The following is a 14,899-nucleotide window of genomic DNA, read 5'->3' as shown; positions in this document are numbered from 1 at the left end:
ACGTTAGGTCCTACATTTATTCGTTCAAAGAAACCGAAGTCGGTTGACTGTCTATTATATGCGACAATAACAAAAGCATAAGGGTTAAAACATAAAAGTGCATTGTTTCTGATTTCTTAATTATTGATTCCTTAACTTGGGAAGCTTAAAAGCATCTATTGAGGACAGAATTTTACGTTTTTAGCACATAACGCATGAATACATCCAAATTGCTCGTTTTTTTTTAATCATTGAGACTTCATATATGCATGCAATATACCGATAGGTAGGCATTTCTTATTTAGGCGAGACTCAGAAGATTATCATGAGCCTTTTCTTTAACGATATAGGGCTCAATATAGGCCTAATGGATCTCATCCTTGGAAAGCAATGCCATTAAGACAATAAATACACAACTCCATCATGACGAAAAGCCTTCATTTTATATAAATCCCAACATTTTCTGTAAATAAAGAACCATATTTAACAAGTGCGAGCATTTCTACAATACAAGTATACAATGTTCATGAATAACTCATACAAACAGTGGTTGATATTTGGCTTTTTCATGGCTTAAAGTACGCTATAAATTACAGTAACATTTCTTTCAAAATTAATGGCCTATTAGGCGATAGGGCTTATACCTGCAGCTTTTTGGAACGTAATGAAAATGATTGTCCGTGTGTGTGTGTGTGTGTGTGTGTGTGTGTGTGTGTGTGTGTGTGTGTGTGTGTGTGTGTGTGTGTGTGTGTGTGTGTGTGTGTGTGTGTGTGTGTGTGAGAGAGAGAGATTTGAGTGAGAGAATGGAATTATGCGCGCAATAAGCGAACAATATTGCACAATATTGTAAAGTATCAAATATATCCACATTTCTGTCCAAACACTGACACACATTTTTTTCTATAAAATACATATTAACATGGAACTCTATGTAAAACAACATTATCTTCTGCTTCAAATAAGATTAGGCACACTGAAATGTAGCATTATCTTACAAAGCATTTCCTTATAATATCAATTTTACATTCAGTTTGAACATAGGGCTTTAAGTCACAATATAATAATAGTATAGGAATAATAATAATAATAATAATAATAATAATAATAATAATAATAATAATAATAATAATAATAATAATGATAATAATAATAATAATAATGTATATTCATGAAATCCACAAATAATACCAAATAATTCTCTGCAAGTTTCTATGAATTTCCAAAAAGAAAAGAACTGCGACAAACAACCACCGGGACCTAGACGGGCCTGAGCAAGGGGCCGGACGTCACGATGGGGTGGGAATAGTACATCGGGTGCGGAAACGACAGGAGCGACTGGCCGCTCGGGGAGTTTCCTGCGGAGCTCCCAGTCTCGGAGCCTCCGTTGTCGTGGTACAAGATGGGCACACGCACGATCCTCTGGGCCGTGGCGTGGCTCAGACTGACTGCCTCCAGCTCGGCCGCCAGCTGCCTCTTCCACTTGTTCCTCCGGTTCTGGAACCAGATCTTCACCTGGGTCTCTGTGAGGTGCAGCGAGGCCGCCAATCCGGCCCGCTCGGAGCTGCTCAGGTAGCGCTTCAGGTCAAAGGTGGACTCCAGCTGGAACACCTGGCTCCTGGAGAACACGGTGCGCGTTTTCTTCTTCCGGCAAGCTTTCTTGTCCGAGGCATCGTCTAGGTTCTTCCAGTCGTCCCCCCGCGTGCCGTCGTGTTTGGGGTCTTCGGTCTCGCTCTCCTCCAGGACAATGTCTTCTGTGGTGCTTTTGTCGTCCTCTTCCTCTTTGAGATCAGGTTCACTTTTGTGGAGGAGGATAGCCGTGGAGTGTCGCTCCCTGGCCGGCGGCGAGTCTCGAACACCGCATCTCTCTGAGAGGCCTACTGCATGGGGGTCAGACACAAAGATACTCAGATGAGTATGACAGCTTTTTTTTTTTTATAGCTTCCTGGATGAAAGGTATTAAATAAGATCCATGCAGATCCATTTAAATGAATCATAAGCCGAGACATAACCTTTAGGCATGTTGTCCTGCAGGCTATTGATGCTTCATTATTGGGGATGCCAGACATTTGTTAGTTAAAGCAACTATAAAAGGCAACATAACGGAATGCACCACTACAACAAAACTATCCTTATTATGATGATTGATTATGACAGTCTTGATGATAGGTTCGATTTGCTTTTCGATTGTTTTTTATATAGATATATATATTTTACAAATCCCCTATAAATAGAGAATTCTCCTGACTGTACCTGAGGTTCTGAGGTGGCCCATGGCGCCCAGGGTGTAGGGGTTCCACCAGGTCGAGGCTGCTAGTCCGACCCGCTGAGACGGGAACTCAAACCGGGGAAAAGTTAGGTCTCCGATCCGGGAGAAGATACTCCCTTCGAATAGTCCCCTGGAGGGTGGCGGGAACGTCCTGGGCTTGGCGGGCTTGTTGTCGATGTTGAGGAGGTTCTTGATGGAGAAAGGCGACTCCTTGTAGTGCAGCGGCACCGTCTCTTGCGCTCGGGGGTCTGCCATCATCCTTCAATCCGCATCACCATTGAGAGTCCTTTACGAATACAAACCGTAGTGTGTCGATGTCTGCGCGGGTCGCGTTCACATGTGGTCTGTGAAAGAGTTTAAAATGGGTCCTTCCTATATTAAAATAAAAAGCGCGTCAAATGGCACGAAGAGTTTGGAGCGATCCAAAGCAGCGATCAATGCGTCAAAGTGGGGCTCGATTGTAAACGATGAAATAAACTTGGTACCTAAGTTAAATGCGCTAAATCTCTGCCATCGGGCAGGTAGGACGGCAAATAGGATTTGAGATGTAACAGAGCGAAGGCAGGAAGGAGATATGACCATAATAGACTCAGAGGAAAGGCCCTATACACGTTTTGGCTTCCAGCTGAACAACATGGACTCATCAATCAACCAATTAGATTAAAGAGACAAATGGCGCATGGTTTTACCCCATGCACAACCCACAATCACCTGTCACTCATACATCTCTCTCTCTCTCTCTCTCTCTCTCTCTCTCTCTCTCTCTCTCTCTCTCTCTCTCTCTCTCTCTCTCTCTCTCTCTCTCTCTCTCTCTCTCTCTCTCTCTCTCTCTCTCTCTCTCTCTCTCTCTCTCTCTCTCTCTCTCTCAACTATTATTCTGCTATTGCTCTCTCAGAATTAAACAGGTGGCTCTCAAATGCTGAAATATTGTTCAATCAGACGATAGACTATATAACATTCACGGTAGTCCGGTATCTGCATGTCACAAGGTACCTTTTGAATCGCTATTAACGTCATTTTCAGGTTTCTAGTCAGATAATAAGTGTTCTTCTACCAAAATCTTAAGCTACAAATGATTATTCTATAGACGTAATCAGAATGACCGTCTCTAATATAACGACTTGGATGATACATGTTTTAGGATGAGACCATTTATTGGACACAATTTTATTTTATATTTTCTGATTCATGCATTAAACCGCCTCGATGGGATCGGCTCGAATAAATGTTTTGTTTCAGCATTTCCTACGTTACTGCAAAAGCGTTACAAACCTTCACATACAATCTTAAAAAGCCACTTAACGTTATTATATGTGCCCAAGTCTTTAGAAAGCTTTTCAGTCAGGTTAATGTAGCCTACCTTAATTCAATCAGCAGCATCGTAAAGTCACTACCTATGTTCAAAACCCGAGGTCAGGCAAGGAAATGCTGCCATCTATTGGTAAACCAAGGTTTTCGTCTTAGTTGGTCTACAATATAAAGTAGGAACCACACTAATCTGCGAGCTCACGTTTTATTTGCTCGGGCATATGATGCGAATTGGTCTGGCGATGTAAATGTGGTTATAGTAGCTGTAGTTATACTATTACCTGCACTTTACTCTTTTTAGGAAAGTGAAGGCATGGCCTATCAGTCAGTGAACTTGAACATTAAAAAAATTACACATTAGTTATAAACATGAGTTTGTGATTCATTAACATAAAAAAAAAAAGAATAGGAGGGTCATCTGCTTGTCATGAACATTTATTAAAATATCAACATATTTGTTAATATTCGTTTCCTAGCTTACAGATAAACCATTTAACCATTATGTTGAATCCTTCCTTAAATGTTTACAACCAAGTACTGTACACTATTTATAATCCACTCAAAAGGTTAAACTACATAGATGAGCTAACTACTTTCAGAAGAGCTAACTATTACACACGTCAAACACACTCAACGATTAGAGTTAAAACTACAAGGGCTTTGGAGTGAAGTAGATATTGTGAAGGCACTGTTCGTATCCAATCATAGCCCGAATAATATACATCAACAGCTGGAACAGAGGATGGCTGTATCAGTGACATCAGAATTGAGAATTTGGTGACCTCATAGCAAATCTGTAGCACAATCTGTGCTAAAGACAAATAACAAACCAAACTGAACGCAAAGTGACAACTGGTAGGGTAAAAGGCATGTGAAACACACATACAGTGTGTATGTGTGTTTCACATGCCTTTTACCTCACCTGTGGCATGGATAGCTAGTCCCATTTCGTTAACTCATTTGAATACAGAAGAGCGGACGAGGCCTCCACCAGAATTCATTCAGAGCCCAATCTTGACAGTGAGTCAGAGTTCTGGAGGGTAGAGGCGGTGGAGTGTGTGGCTCTCAGTATCCAGATGGAGCCCTTCAGTGGTCATACTCCTTGTCGATGTATTTAGCCATGGTTGACAGCTGGATGTTGGTTGTGCCTTCATAAATGGTACCTGGGTGTCAACACAAATGGAGACAAACGTCAACACTACTGCAGAAAAAAAATTAGGGAATTTAAAAGACTTTATAATTCTGAGTTGTATCCAGTCTTAGGCCCAATTTACACGAGGACGCTTGCGGGTAAAAACGACAAAATATTTTATCGGAAGTGCCTTTCGTTTAGACGGTGACGGCGTTTTTGGGGAATGAAAACGCATAAATCTGAAACCACCCTCCAGAGTGCAAAAGTTGAATACACTCCGCCGTAGCGTTTCCGTCGACACTGCCAAGACGCAAAACACTACTCAGTTCTGCTGACGTCGCGTACGCGTTTACGTCACATACATGTGCCAGTACAAGGAAATAAACAAACATGTCAGATTATTTCCATGCGTCGGACCTTCAAGCTGCTCTGGCAGCTCTAACAAGCGTAGAGGAGTCTTTCCATGAAATGTACAGATAGAATTACTGAACAGAGAAGGATCTTTTTGGTTTTTGCGGCACGGATAAGAGAAGAAGGAAGATTCTACGCATGCGCTCAGACATGGCGGTGTTGTGTGATAGTGTATCATAGCACCACCTAGCCGCCTGGCATGCATACCCATTCGAATTCCACACACTTTTGCGTCACCGTATGCACGCAGATTTCCTCCCGAAAACGCTTGTCTAAACGCGGAATAAAAAGGGAATACGCAACGCCACTTTTGCGTCTTCTGTTCAGACCGTCATCGTGTAAACGTAGCCTTAAAGCATCGCGATGGCTTGTGTGGCCTGTGCACACTGATTACTGAAATTGCAACAGGTGTGCAGCCCCACCTGGCCCCAGTGGCCAATCAGAGCCCACCAGGTAAGGCTGCTTAGACCAGCCATCATCCATACACACACGGTGGGAGGGTTGGAGTTCATTCCCACTGAGGCCGCGTTCACACTGTACACGTCCGTCGATGGATGACGGAGGGCGTGTCTGAGGTATGGGGCACGCGATCTGATTGGCCTACGGATCCATTGCGGTCTGAGACGCTGAACATTTCTCAACTTTTTCACGCAGGTAACGGAGCTGACTGAACGGATTGACCGACAATGCATTTCTAAAGCGCCCCATGCAAATTGAATGAGATCCGTCAACGGACGTGTACAGTGTGAACGCGGCGTGAGGTCTACCATGCTCAACGTTATAGCTATATGTGAGAAATGTACTGTACTAAATTATCAAGACCTATTAGAGATTAAGGAAACAGGTCAAGTCAGGTCAAAAACTGGCTTCTCTGACAACAATGCATCAGCAAGTATGTTCTCCTTTGAAATTACAGTTCAGAATAAAATAATGGTGAAAGTCTCAAAATATATAGGTTGCTTTGGCTCGTCTTGCGAACCTGTTCCTACATTGTCTTTAACCTGGAAACCCGTTTGAGTGTCCTGTTCCTTCATTGTCTTTAACCTGGAAACCCGTTTGAGTGTCCTGTTCCTTCATTGTCTTTAACCTGGAAACCCGTTTGAGTGTCCTGTTCCTTCATTGTCTTTAACCTGGAAACCCGTTTGAGTGTCCTGTTCCTTCATTGTCTTTATCCTGGCAACCCACATGAGCATAGTGTGTGTGTGTGTGTGTGTGTGTGTGTGTGTGTGTGTGTGTGTGTGTGTGTGTGTGTGTGTGTGTGGGGGGGGAGACAACGCTCCAATATTTGGATTTTTGGTGTCAATGTACCAGTAATTCAGAGCAAGATTTTGAAACAGAAATCATTCTCTGCTCCCTCCCTTCCTACTTTTCTCCATAATTGAGAAGTATCTAAATTCACACACACGTGATTGTCAGGCTAGATGGATTCCCTGTACCAATCGGGGAATTGATGCCCTGATTGGTCAGAAATGAGACGGGCGCAGTCTAGGGGCTTGTTCACACTACCTCCGTCCGTCGACGGACCTCATTGACTTTGCACGGCGCGCTCGCGAAATGCATTGTGGGTCCGTCCGTCCATTCGGCTCCGTGGGCTGCGTCAAAAAGTTGAGAAATGCTAAACCATTCAGGTAACGCCGGATCCGTCGGCCAATCAGATCGCGGTTATGCAAATTCACACCACGCGACTACTGGATCAATTTTTGCAATAACAAGCAGGAACAAGCAGGAGAAATCCGTCCGTTATATATTTTTTCAGAATTGTGGAATGATAGGATTGCTTTTTGTCACCTGTTGTTTGTGTCATCTTTTGTATTTAAATCCACATATTGGCTTTGTAGCAGGAAGCGATTTCATTGGCTGCAGTATGCGGCTACAAAGAGTAGGCCCCTAAACGCTCATACAAAGGAAGGCAGTCAATCCTGAAACATATTCTCACTAATAGCGGATTGGATGGCTACGCCATTTTTGACACATAACATTAACTAATAGCGCCTTAATCTTAGCAAAAATTTAGCAACTTTTTATAACGGATTTCGATAATCCCCAATAAGGAAATAAGAGATACAAAATGGCAGAGTCATGCATGACTCCTTAGTAATGACACTTCTTTGTTCTTCAACTTCTGGTTCAACCTAGTTCAGAGCAGGGCATTCCTGTGGTGTCGGGTTACATGGGCACCATGGCCGGAGAGAGACAATGAGCACGGAGAACTGCCCCCTCTACGCCCCCACCCCACAGCCAATCACCAGCAATCATACCTTTTATTTTTCCATCAGCTTCATGCACCAACAGCTAAACTACCCTTGTATACAGAAGAACATGCCTTCTATGCACTTTGAGATGTGAAATGTCACCTGTTCACACTACCACCAAATGAAATGTTTAAAAGTACCTTTAATGTTACTGATTTCTCTGGCTGCTCTGCACGCTTGTTCAGTTGTTATATATAAACTTTTATCTTGCTGCACACATTTGTTCAAATTATTGCTTTGTTCTCAGCCTTGCATTTCGTTTTGAAGGAAAGCGTCTGATGAATGGTTACATGGGAAAGTCAAAGTGGTCGCCTTCTGTGCTCACCTATTTTACAGTCTCTGTAGTACTTCTCGATGGGGTAGTCCTTCGTGAAACCAACCCCACCCATCCATTCTATGCATTTCGACGTGGTCAGAGTGGCCACCTGCAAGACAAAGAATAACAAAGCTTTTAGTTAAAGAGTTTAAGTTAAACCACGGCACTATGGCGCCGTGTATGTATTCCACCGCTGCCCACACGTCCCAGCCCTCACCTCGGAGGTGAAGTATTTGGCCATGCAGGCCTCCTTGATGAAGGGCCTCCCCGCCTCTTTGAGGCGGGCCGCATTGTAGGTCAGTAGCCTGGCCGCTTCGATCTGTGTCGCAACGTGGGATATTTGGTGCTGCAGCCCCTGAAATACACAACCACACCCTCTGGATGAAGACACGCTCAAACCCCCAAGGTACAGGAACACGTTGGTGAAAAAAAAGACGCTGTTATCCTCAGGCGACTGTGAGGGTATTGGTTTGAAATCGTTTACCTGGAAGTCAAAGATCCGCTGCCCAAACTGGATCCTCTGCTGGGTGTACGGGATGGTGTGGTCGAAACAACCCTGGGCCACACCCAGCATCTAAAACACAACGGTACTGATTACACACTACCCAAAACATACTTATGCATTTCATGTTTCATTTCTGCCAAACCAAGTTCACCAGATACCATTAAATTCTCTGGACCTTTTAAGATTAAATTTACATTTACATTTAGGGCATTTAGCGGTCAACCATGCAAAGTGACAGCAAGGCAAGCAGGTAGGGTTAGGCGTCTTGCTCAGGGACACCTCGACACTTAGGAGGAGCCGGGGATCAAACAAGCAACCTTTCCACTCAAGTCAATTCAAATAGGAGAAATCCAGCCAAAAGCAACATATAGCCTCATCATGGGTCGAACCAATCCTTCCACAGGATCGTGTGTCAGTTCCTCACCTGAGCAGCAATCCCAATACGGCCTTCATTCAGCATCCCGATGGCGTACTTATAACCGTGACCCACTTGGCCCAGGATGTTTTTCTCTGGCACCTTGAAAACAAGCAGCAGCATGAGTGACGTTGTAATGTTGTCATCGGACTGATCTCAACAGTGAGACTTTACTCTGCGACTCGCACCTTGACGTTGTCGAAGTTGAGAGGACAGGTGGAGGAGGCGCGGAGGCCCAGCTTGTTCTCCTTCTTGCCGATCGCCATCCCCTCCGTGTCGCGGTCCACCATGAAGCACGTGATGCCCCTGTAGCCCTGCAGCGGGAGAAGGAGCACGCTGCCGATTGGTCTAAAGAGGCGACGACATCTTAATGAATAAGAAGGACACGCCACGACCAATGATGTCATCGTCGGTTGAGCCCCCCGTACAACTCAGAAGAGATGGTGCAACAGAAAAAGTTGATCATTTTTGATGTTCGATTGTTACGGTGCATATGATCCATTTATATGGTACGCCCATATTTCGCACCATGAGGTGCGACAGCCTGTGTCACATCTAGTGGAACTTGAACCACTCACTGCTGCTGGGTCCACGTTGGCCATCACCAGGAACACTCCGGCATGCTCTGCATTGCTGATCCACATCTTGGACCCGTTGATGACGTAGTAGTCCTTGTGTTTCTCCGCACGCGTCTTCAGGGCAAACGCGTCGCTGCCCGCCTCCGCCTCAGAGAGGCAGAAGCTGCCCACCTGTTTTTGTATCAGAGAGTAGCGTTTGTGGTCAACAATTCAACCGCATGGAACTTTTACTTTTTACCATGAAGACGTTTATTGATTATTATAGGGAATAGGGAAATCTTAAATGTAAGAATACTTGAGCGTTACTGACCGTATCAGTGGACAGCCGGGAGAGGTACTGTTCCTTCTGCTGGGGGGTTCCCAGGTTGCTTAGCAGTGTGTTGATGAGTGTGTTCTGGATGTCACACAGCACGGCCACCGACGCGTCCACCTTCGCCAGCTCCTCGATCACCAGGATGGACGAGAAGAAGGTGGAGCCGGTTCCTCCATACTCCGGATCGATCTCTATACCCATGAGCTGTGGGGGTTTACGTCCAACGTGATGAAACAAAAGCATTGTGAGCCCTCTAGAGGAATCTGGGATGAGCACAAATGAATTGACTTGAATACAAAACGGATAACACATACCCCCTGGTCGAAAAGGGATTTAATAACTGCTGGATCCATGGCTGATTCCTCGTCCATCTTCGAGACATACGGAGCAATGCAGTCCCGGGCATACTTTTGCACTGTGGTGACCAAAGACGATGCGAAAAGTTTAAAATAATGGCTATTTTGAATGTTTGGCAAACATAAACAATACATTTATCCCACATTTGACCTCACCTGCTTCCCGCATCATGCCCTCTTCCTCTGAGAAGGTCTGCAGAGGAGCGAAGGACACCGCGGGAGGTTGCTGTGAGGGAACATCTGGGAGGGAGGCTGTGGACCTGCTCCGTAGGGCTGCCCAGGGCACACATGGGTGCCTGCTTGCCTGCAAATTGAGATCTATTGAGCATAAACCCTTTGCTTACATATATCACAAGGGTGCAATTGCACGCACAAGTAAGTGCATTAAGGTTAATTATCACGATTGACTACCATTGGGCCAGTGCCAATGCGATATAACAACGTATTTACTATTGTTTGTAACGCAGCCTATCAATGACTGAAAGCAATACGAGCTGTGGGTTACAAGGTGACGTCCGTGTTGACAACCTGTTTGCAATAAACATACGCACGTAAAGCAAGATCTGTCAAAAATAAATCAACGTCATCCAAAAACAACACAGTGGTTATAAACTAAACAAAGGTACACTCACCTTCGACAAAATTCGGACCAGAGACGATGACATAACTTCAAATGTTTACATAAATTCTCCTCTTCTTCTTCTCCTTTTTTTATATTCAGTGAGAACATACGGTTTGTGGTACGTGCGCCCCGTCCTGGTAGATGGCTTACATTGCATTAGGCTCGACACTAATATTTTATAATTTCTATCTGAAATAGCAGATATACATATTGATAAATAGACTGTGTTTATATACAGCCTATTTTACGTAGTTTATATGGTAAATAGCAGATATAGCGCAGATAACGTTATGAATAAATAAACTGTATACATAACTTGAATAGTGTCTGTGGGAAATAGATATATATATATATTTGAATATATATACCAATCCTTTGTTACAGTGTCTATGTGATATAGCATATATACTTATTAACACAGATAATTGCATACATTTACAGCCTGTTCTGTTGTATGGAGTGTCTATGGGAAAAGCCAGGCAGGAATCCCGCTACGTTTGACCGGAAGCGACTATGTGTTTTCGGCCAAAGCTGAAAACCGGAAGCACTCTAGTTGGCTGTTGCTCTTGGCTAGCTCCTATTAGCCATTTCATGCAATCCTGGTTTAAGTTGTTATTTTTAAATAGCCACCGGAGTATTTTTAAGTTTATAGCTAATTTCACATTCGGAACTAGACTAGGGCGATATTAAATCTGTTGAGCACGTAGATTGTGGTATTAACAGAGATCTAGCCACTCGGCTGGAGGTAACACATTAGCACGGACTACAATGTTAGCGGTGGTGTCTTGAGGCTTAGCATTAGACCCAGACTATAAAGGATGTTATACAGAAAGAGAGACTTCCAACACGTCTGTCTCCATCGGCAGGCAGTCTACTGCCCGTGCGCTGGTAGTCGTCGAGGTTGAAGCCGTACCACCCAGCACTGGTCTAGGACAACAGGAACAGTCACCATGGAGGACCTGAAGCCAGAGTCTGTGGACTTTGTGAAAGAGTTTCAGGAATATCTCACGCAACAAACCCAGCATGTCAACATGATCTCCGGCTCCGTCTGCGGGGAGAACAACCAGGGCGATTCGTTCCAGGCTGGTGAGGAACTGGGCAATCGATTGGAGATCTAAGACCAGACAAGTCTAGAAAACCACACTATTTTGTCAACACATTCGTAATCGTTTGTGGGTGTGTTTTTCAGTTACCACAGCCAGCGACCAGGGCGGCCTGGACCCCCCGTCGGTGGAGGTCAGCCTGTCGCTGGATGATGGGGCGGAACTACAAATGGACGGATTGGAGAGGACTCCCGACGGGAAGTACAAGTGTAGCTACTGCAACTATGTCAACAAAGGCATGGCTCGTCTAATAGAGCACATCCGTATCCACACAGGTAATGTCCATGAACAAATCCATTGTCACTGTTTCAATACACCAGAAGGCTACACTTAAGGCCCCACAATCGTTTTGTTCCTGCTTTGAAACCTTCCTGTATTCATAGCGTTGTCCTAATTCCACAGCCTTGCTTTCCTTTCCTCTCCCCCTCAGGAGAAAAGCCACATCGGTGTCAGCTGTGCCCCTTCGCCTCGGCCTATGAGCGCCACCTGGAGGCCCACATGCGCTCCCACACGGGGGAGAAGCCCTACAAGTGCGACCTCTGTGCCTTCTGCTGCAGCGACCGCAGCAACCTCTCCCACCACCGCCGCCGCCGCCACAAGCTGCTGCCCATGCGCGGCGTGCGCTCGCCCTTCACCAACAAGAGGATGCTCAGCGTCCTGCAGAAGAGGGCCACCTCCCTGGGCTTCGGCCGACGGTTGCTCGGCAACTACAGCGGTCCTCCGTCGCTGCTGGGGCCCCGGGCCGACTACTCTGGCGGTCTGGCGCACGACGCCACGCGGCCCCACCTGAGCATCGGCGTCAGCGGCGAGTACAAGACCACGCCCGTCGTCAAACCGCACGAGAGCGGCAGCAACGGCGGCGGCGGCGGCGGCGGCGGCGGCGGCGGTAGTGGCGGCGGACGGGGCGCCAACGGCCTGCCCTCCGCCGACAGCCCCCTGGACCAGCTGTCCACGCTGGCCGGCCAGCTGGCCACCCTGCCCCAGCGGCCCCAGAGCCCCCGCTCCCTGGACCGGCTGTCCTGCGAGGACGACGTGAAGCCCATCCTCGTCCAGCAGGCGTCGGGCCCGCCGCTGGCCGTGGCCGTCAACGGCTCGCAGACGGCCCGCAGCCCCAAGGAGGAGGACTCCGACCCGGCCGGCTGCCGGGGCCACGGCCCGGGCGGCGGGGGGGGGGAGGAGGGGGCGCGGGGCGGGTTCGAGGACGGCGGCGGCGGCGGCGAGCGCGCGCTCCTCAGTCAGCCCGGCGTGGCGGCGACGGCCCCCTCCGCCAGCCCGCCCCAGGATCCGGCGGCCTCGCACAAGTGCCAACACTGTGACATCCAGTTCTCGGATAACATCCTGTACACCATACACATGGGTTGCCATGGCTACGAGCACCCCTTCCAGTGCAACATCTGCGGCACCATGTGCAGGGACAAGTACGACTTTGCCTGCCACTACGCGCGCGGACATCACCACAAGTGACGGGGCGGGATGGGGCCGGCGTTTGATCATGAGGAATCCTGTGCTAAAACCTTTTAACTTTCATCAATTGTCATTTGTTTCTTTTGTCAACGTCACACCATCTGTGGAATTGTATTGGCGGTTTTGTGTCATTTTTGGTTTGCATTCGCCCTTTATAGATTTCTACCCTTATTTATTTTCAATGCGATTTGGATTGTCTCGTATGTCCAATTCTACGTTCTTCACACCAGAGCATAAGGGCTCATTTGTTGACGTGTCAACCTGTTGCTGTGGCAACTCCTACCGGAAACTGATGTATTTAAAATGCGGTCTTCCAGCTCTCTAGAGGAACAACTGTTCTCCTGTTGGATGTTTCGGAGAAGTCCTGTGACTCATTGTCCCAACGTTAGGGCGAGCATGCTTGCCATCTTGATTTCCTTCATACCTCATTGTGCACCAAATTGTATGAGAAATCGTTTAAGTAGCAGAAGTAGCCAGAATTCCCCCCCCCCCCACACACACATTTTCTTTTTAATATTCACTGTAAATTATTCAAAGAAAAGAGCATTGTAGCATTGTGGTGCTTGGTTATTTCTTCTTTGTATGACTTATTTTTTATCTTGAAAGAAAAATGAGAAGGAAAAACAGATCTAGTGTTGTATACGTTGTGACATTTTAATGAAAACGCTGATTTAATCGTTCTTCGTAATGTGTGAATGTGATGTGTTGTTGACAGGGTAACTGTTTTCTACTAACAAGTCTTGAGTGCAGTATTTGCATCATAGAATAAACCGAGGCCAAACTATGAAGCCATTTTTGTCTCAATTGTGGATTATGTCAGCACTTTAATTTTCCAATTTTGGATTTTCATTGAAGATGGACACAATATTAAATGACATCTTGAAATATTCATTCAGAATATCGCTCAGTCCAACATTGAACCCAAAGCATTTGGTACTGTAAAATTGACATTTGTGCGTATTAAACATATAGGGACTGTTATGGCGCGTTCGCACCAAAAGTGACGGGGTGACGCGACTTCCATACAAAGTCAACGTATGCCCACTAGAGGGCAGGAGAGTCGTTGACTATTATACTACAAGCAGAATCAACAGCAGCCATTAGGAGCCCAGTCAGGGGCCCCTGAAGGAGCAGTGAGCGGGGGGGGGGGGTGGGTGGGGGGGGATGAGAATGAGGGCGTGGCCCGCTGCTCTGGGCTATAATCTCTACTGGACATGACTGCAGTGTGGAGGTCCGGCCAGCAGGGGCAGCACTGAGGAGGCCTCAGTCCTGTTTGCTCTGGAAGAATGGCAGAACGTCACTCACTGGGGTCCCTCTGGTGTCTCACTGGTGTCCCACTGGTGTCTCACTGGTGTCTCACTGGTGTTGAATCCATCCTCACTGATGGTGCGCCCTCACATAACTTGAACAACAAGTGATTAGATAAGTTAAAGCCATGTCCTGAAACACGTTGGAGGGTTAGCAGTAGAAGCTCCTCACTAACTCTGATGCCAGTTATATTATCTATGTTTCATGAAGGAAGAAACTTCCCAGAGATCTCTAGATTAAATAAATAAACATAATTCTATCTCTGTAATGTGTCTGCGCGTATGTTAACGTGTGTATGTGAGCGTGTGTGTGTATAGTTCACCATATTATTGACTTTTTGTTTAATGCGTGTGGTTAAACAAGTCAGACTCCACTGTTGTGTGTGTGTGCTAATATCCTCCCTCCACACTGATGAAGGGGTGAATGGAGAATCCACTGTTTTGTTGGGGGAAGACTTGGAGGATTTCAACTGAACTAACGGGAAGAATCATCTGAACACACAAGAATGTTCAGTTGATGCACTGAGTTGTTTATTAACATTATGCTTGATGAACAATTACAAATCATAAAC

The 14,899-nt window shown here is 46.1% G+C and overlaps 3 protein-coding genes across 3 annotated transcripts; 1 reads left to right on the top strand and 2 right to left on the bottom strand.

Annotated features, from left to right (window-relative positions):
• Positions 1-403: 403 nt before the first annotated feature.
• Positions 404-2,951, bottom strand: hmx3b (H6 family homeobox 3b). Its single transcript, XM_030339407.1, has 2 exons — positions 2,230-2,951; positions 404-1,856 (listed from the first exon to the last, which is right to left on the bottom strand). The coding sequence occupies exons 1-2, from the start codon at positions 2,501-2,503 to the stop codon at positions 1,237-1,239; spliced, it is 894 nt and encodes a 297-aa protein (XP_030195267.1). The 5' UTR covers positions 2,504-2,951; the 3' UTR covers positions 404-1,236.
• A 1,019-nt stretch (positions 2,952-3,970) lies between these two features.
• Positions 3,971-10,689, bottom strand: acadsb (acyl-CoA dehydrogenase short/branched chain). The gene is made up of 11 exons (XM_030340304.1): positions 10,464-10,689; positions 9,988-10,135; positions 9,790-9,890; positions 9,473-9,679; positions 9,163-9,333; positions 8,773-8,898; positions 8,594-8,686; positions 8,149-8,238; positions 7,882-8,019; positions 7,674-7,773; positions 3,971-4,716 (listed from the first exon to the last, which is right to left on the bottom strand). The coding sequence occupies exons 1-11, from the start codon at positions 10,494-10,496 to the stop codon at positions 4,640-4,642; spliced, it is 1,284 nt and encodes a 427-aa protein (XP_030196164.1). The 5' UTR covers positions 10,497-10,689; the 3' UTR covers positions 3,971-4,639.
• A 287-nt stretch (positions 10,690-10,976) lies between these two features.
• LOC115531186 (zinc finger protein Pegasus) lies at positions 10,977-14,593 on the top strand. Its single transcript, XM_030340303.1, has 3 exons — positions 10,977-11,539; positions 11,643-11,831; positions 11,987-14,593. The coding sequence occupies exons 1-3, from the start codon at positions 11,404-11,406 to the stop codon at positions 13,018-13,020; spliced, it is 1,359 nt and encodes a 452-aa protein (XP_030196163.1). The 5' UTR covers positions 10,977-11,403; the 3' UTR covers positions 13,021-14,593.
• The last annotated feature ends 306 nt before the right edge of the window (positions 14,594-14,899 follow it).

This window comes from Gadus morhua, chromosome 18 (assembly GCF_902167405.1).
Source record: "Gadus morhua chromosome 18, gadMor3.0, whole genome shotgun sequence".
In the NCBI taxonomy this organism is placed as follows: Eukaryota; Metazoa; Chordata; class Actinopteri; order Gadiformes; family Gadidae; genus Gadus; species Gadus morhua.
This window is presented reverse-complemented; position numbering and strand designations above follow the sequence as displayed.

Bases quoted from the DNA above. Each gene is read 5' to 3' on its own strand.
- hmx3b (XM_030339407.1), bottom strand. From the start codon at position 2,503: ATGATGGCAGACCCCCGAGCGCAAGAGACGGTGCCGCTGCACTACAAG. The intron at 1,857-2,229 runs GTACAGTCAGGA...ACCCCCATGCAG, and splicing joins GGGCCACCTCAGAACCTCAG to TAGGCCTCTCAGAGAGATGC.
- acadsb (XM_030340304.1), bottom strand. From the start codon at position 10,496: ATGTCATCGTCTCTGGTCCGAATTTTGTCGAAG. The intron at 9,891-9,987 runs GTGAGGTCAAAT...TGGTCACCACAG, and splicing joins GGGCATGATGCGGGAAGCAG to TGCAAAAGTATGCCCGGGAC. The intron at 4,717-7,673 runs GTGAGCACAGAA...GTTGACACCCAG, and splicing joins CTACAGAGACTGTAAAATAG to GTACCATTTATGAAGGCACA.
- LOC115531186 (XM_030340303.1), top strand. From the start codon at position 11,404: ATGGAGGACCTGAAGCCAGAGTCTGTGGACTTTGTGAAAGAGTTTCAG. The intron at 11,540-11,642 runs GTGAGGAACTGG...TGTGTTTTTCAG, and splicing joins GGGCGATTCGTTCCAGGCTG to TTACCACAGCCAGCGACCAG. The intron at 11,832-11,986 runs GTAATGTCCATG...TCTCCCCCTCAG, and splicing joins GCACATCCGTATCCACACAG to GAGAAAAGCCACATCGGTGT.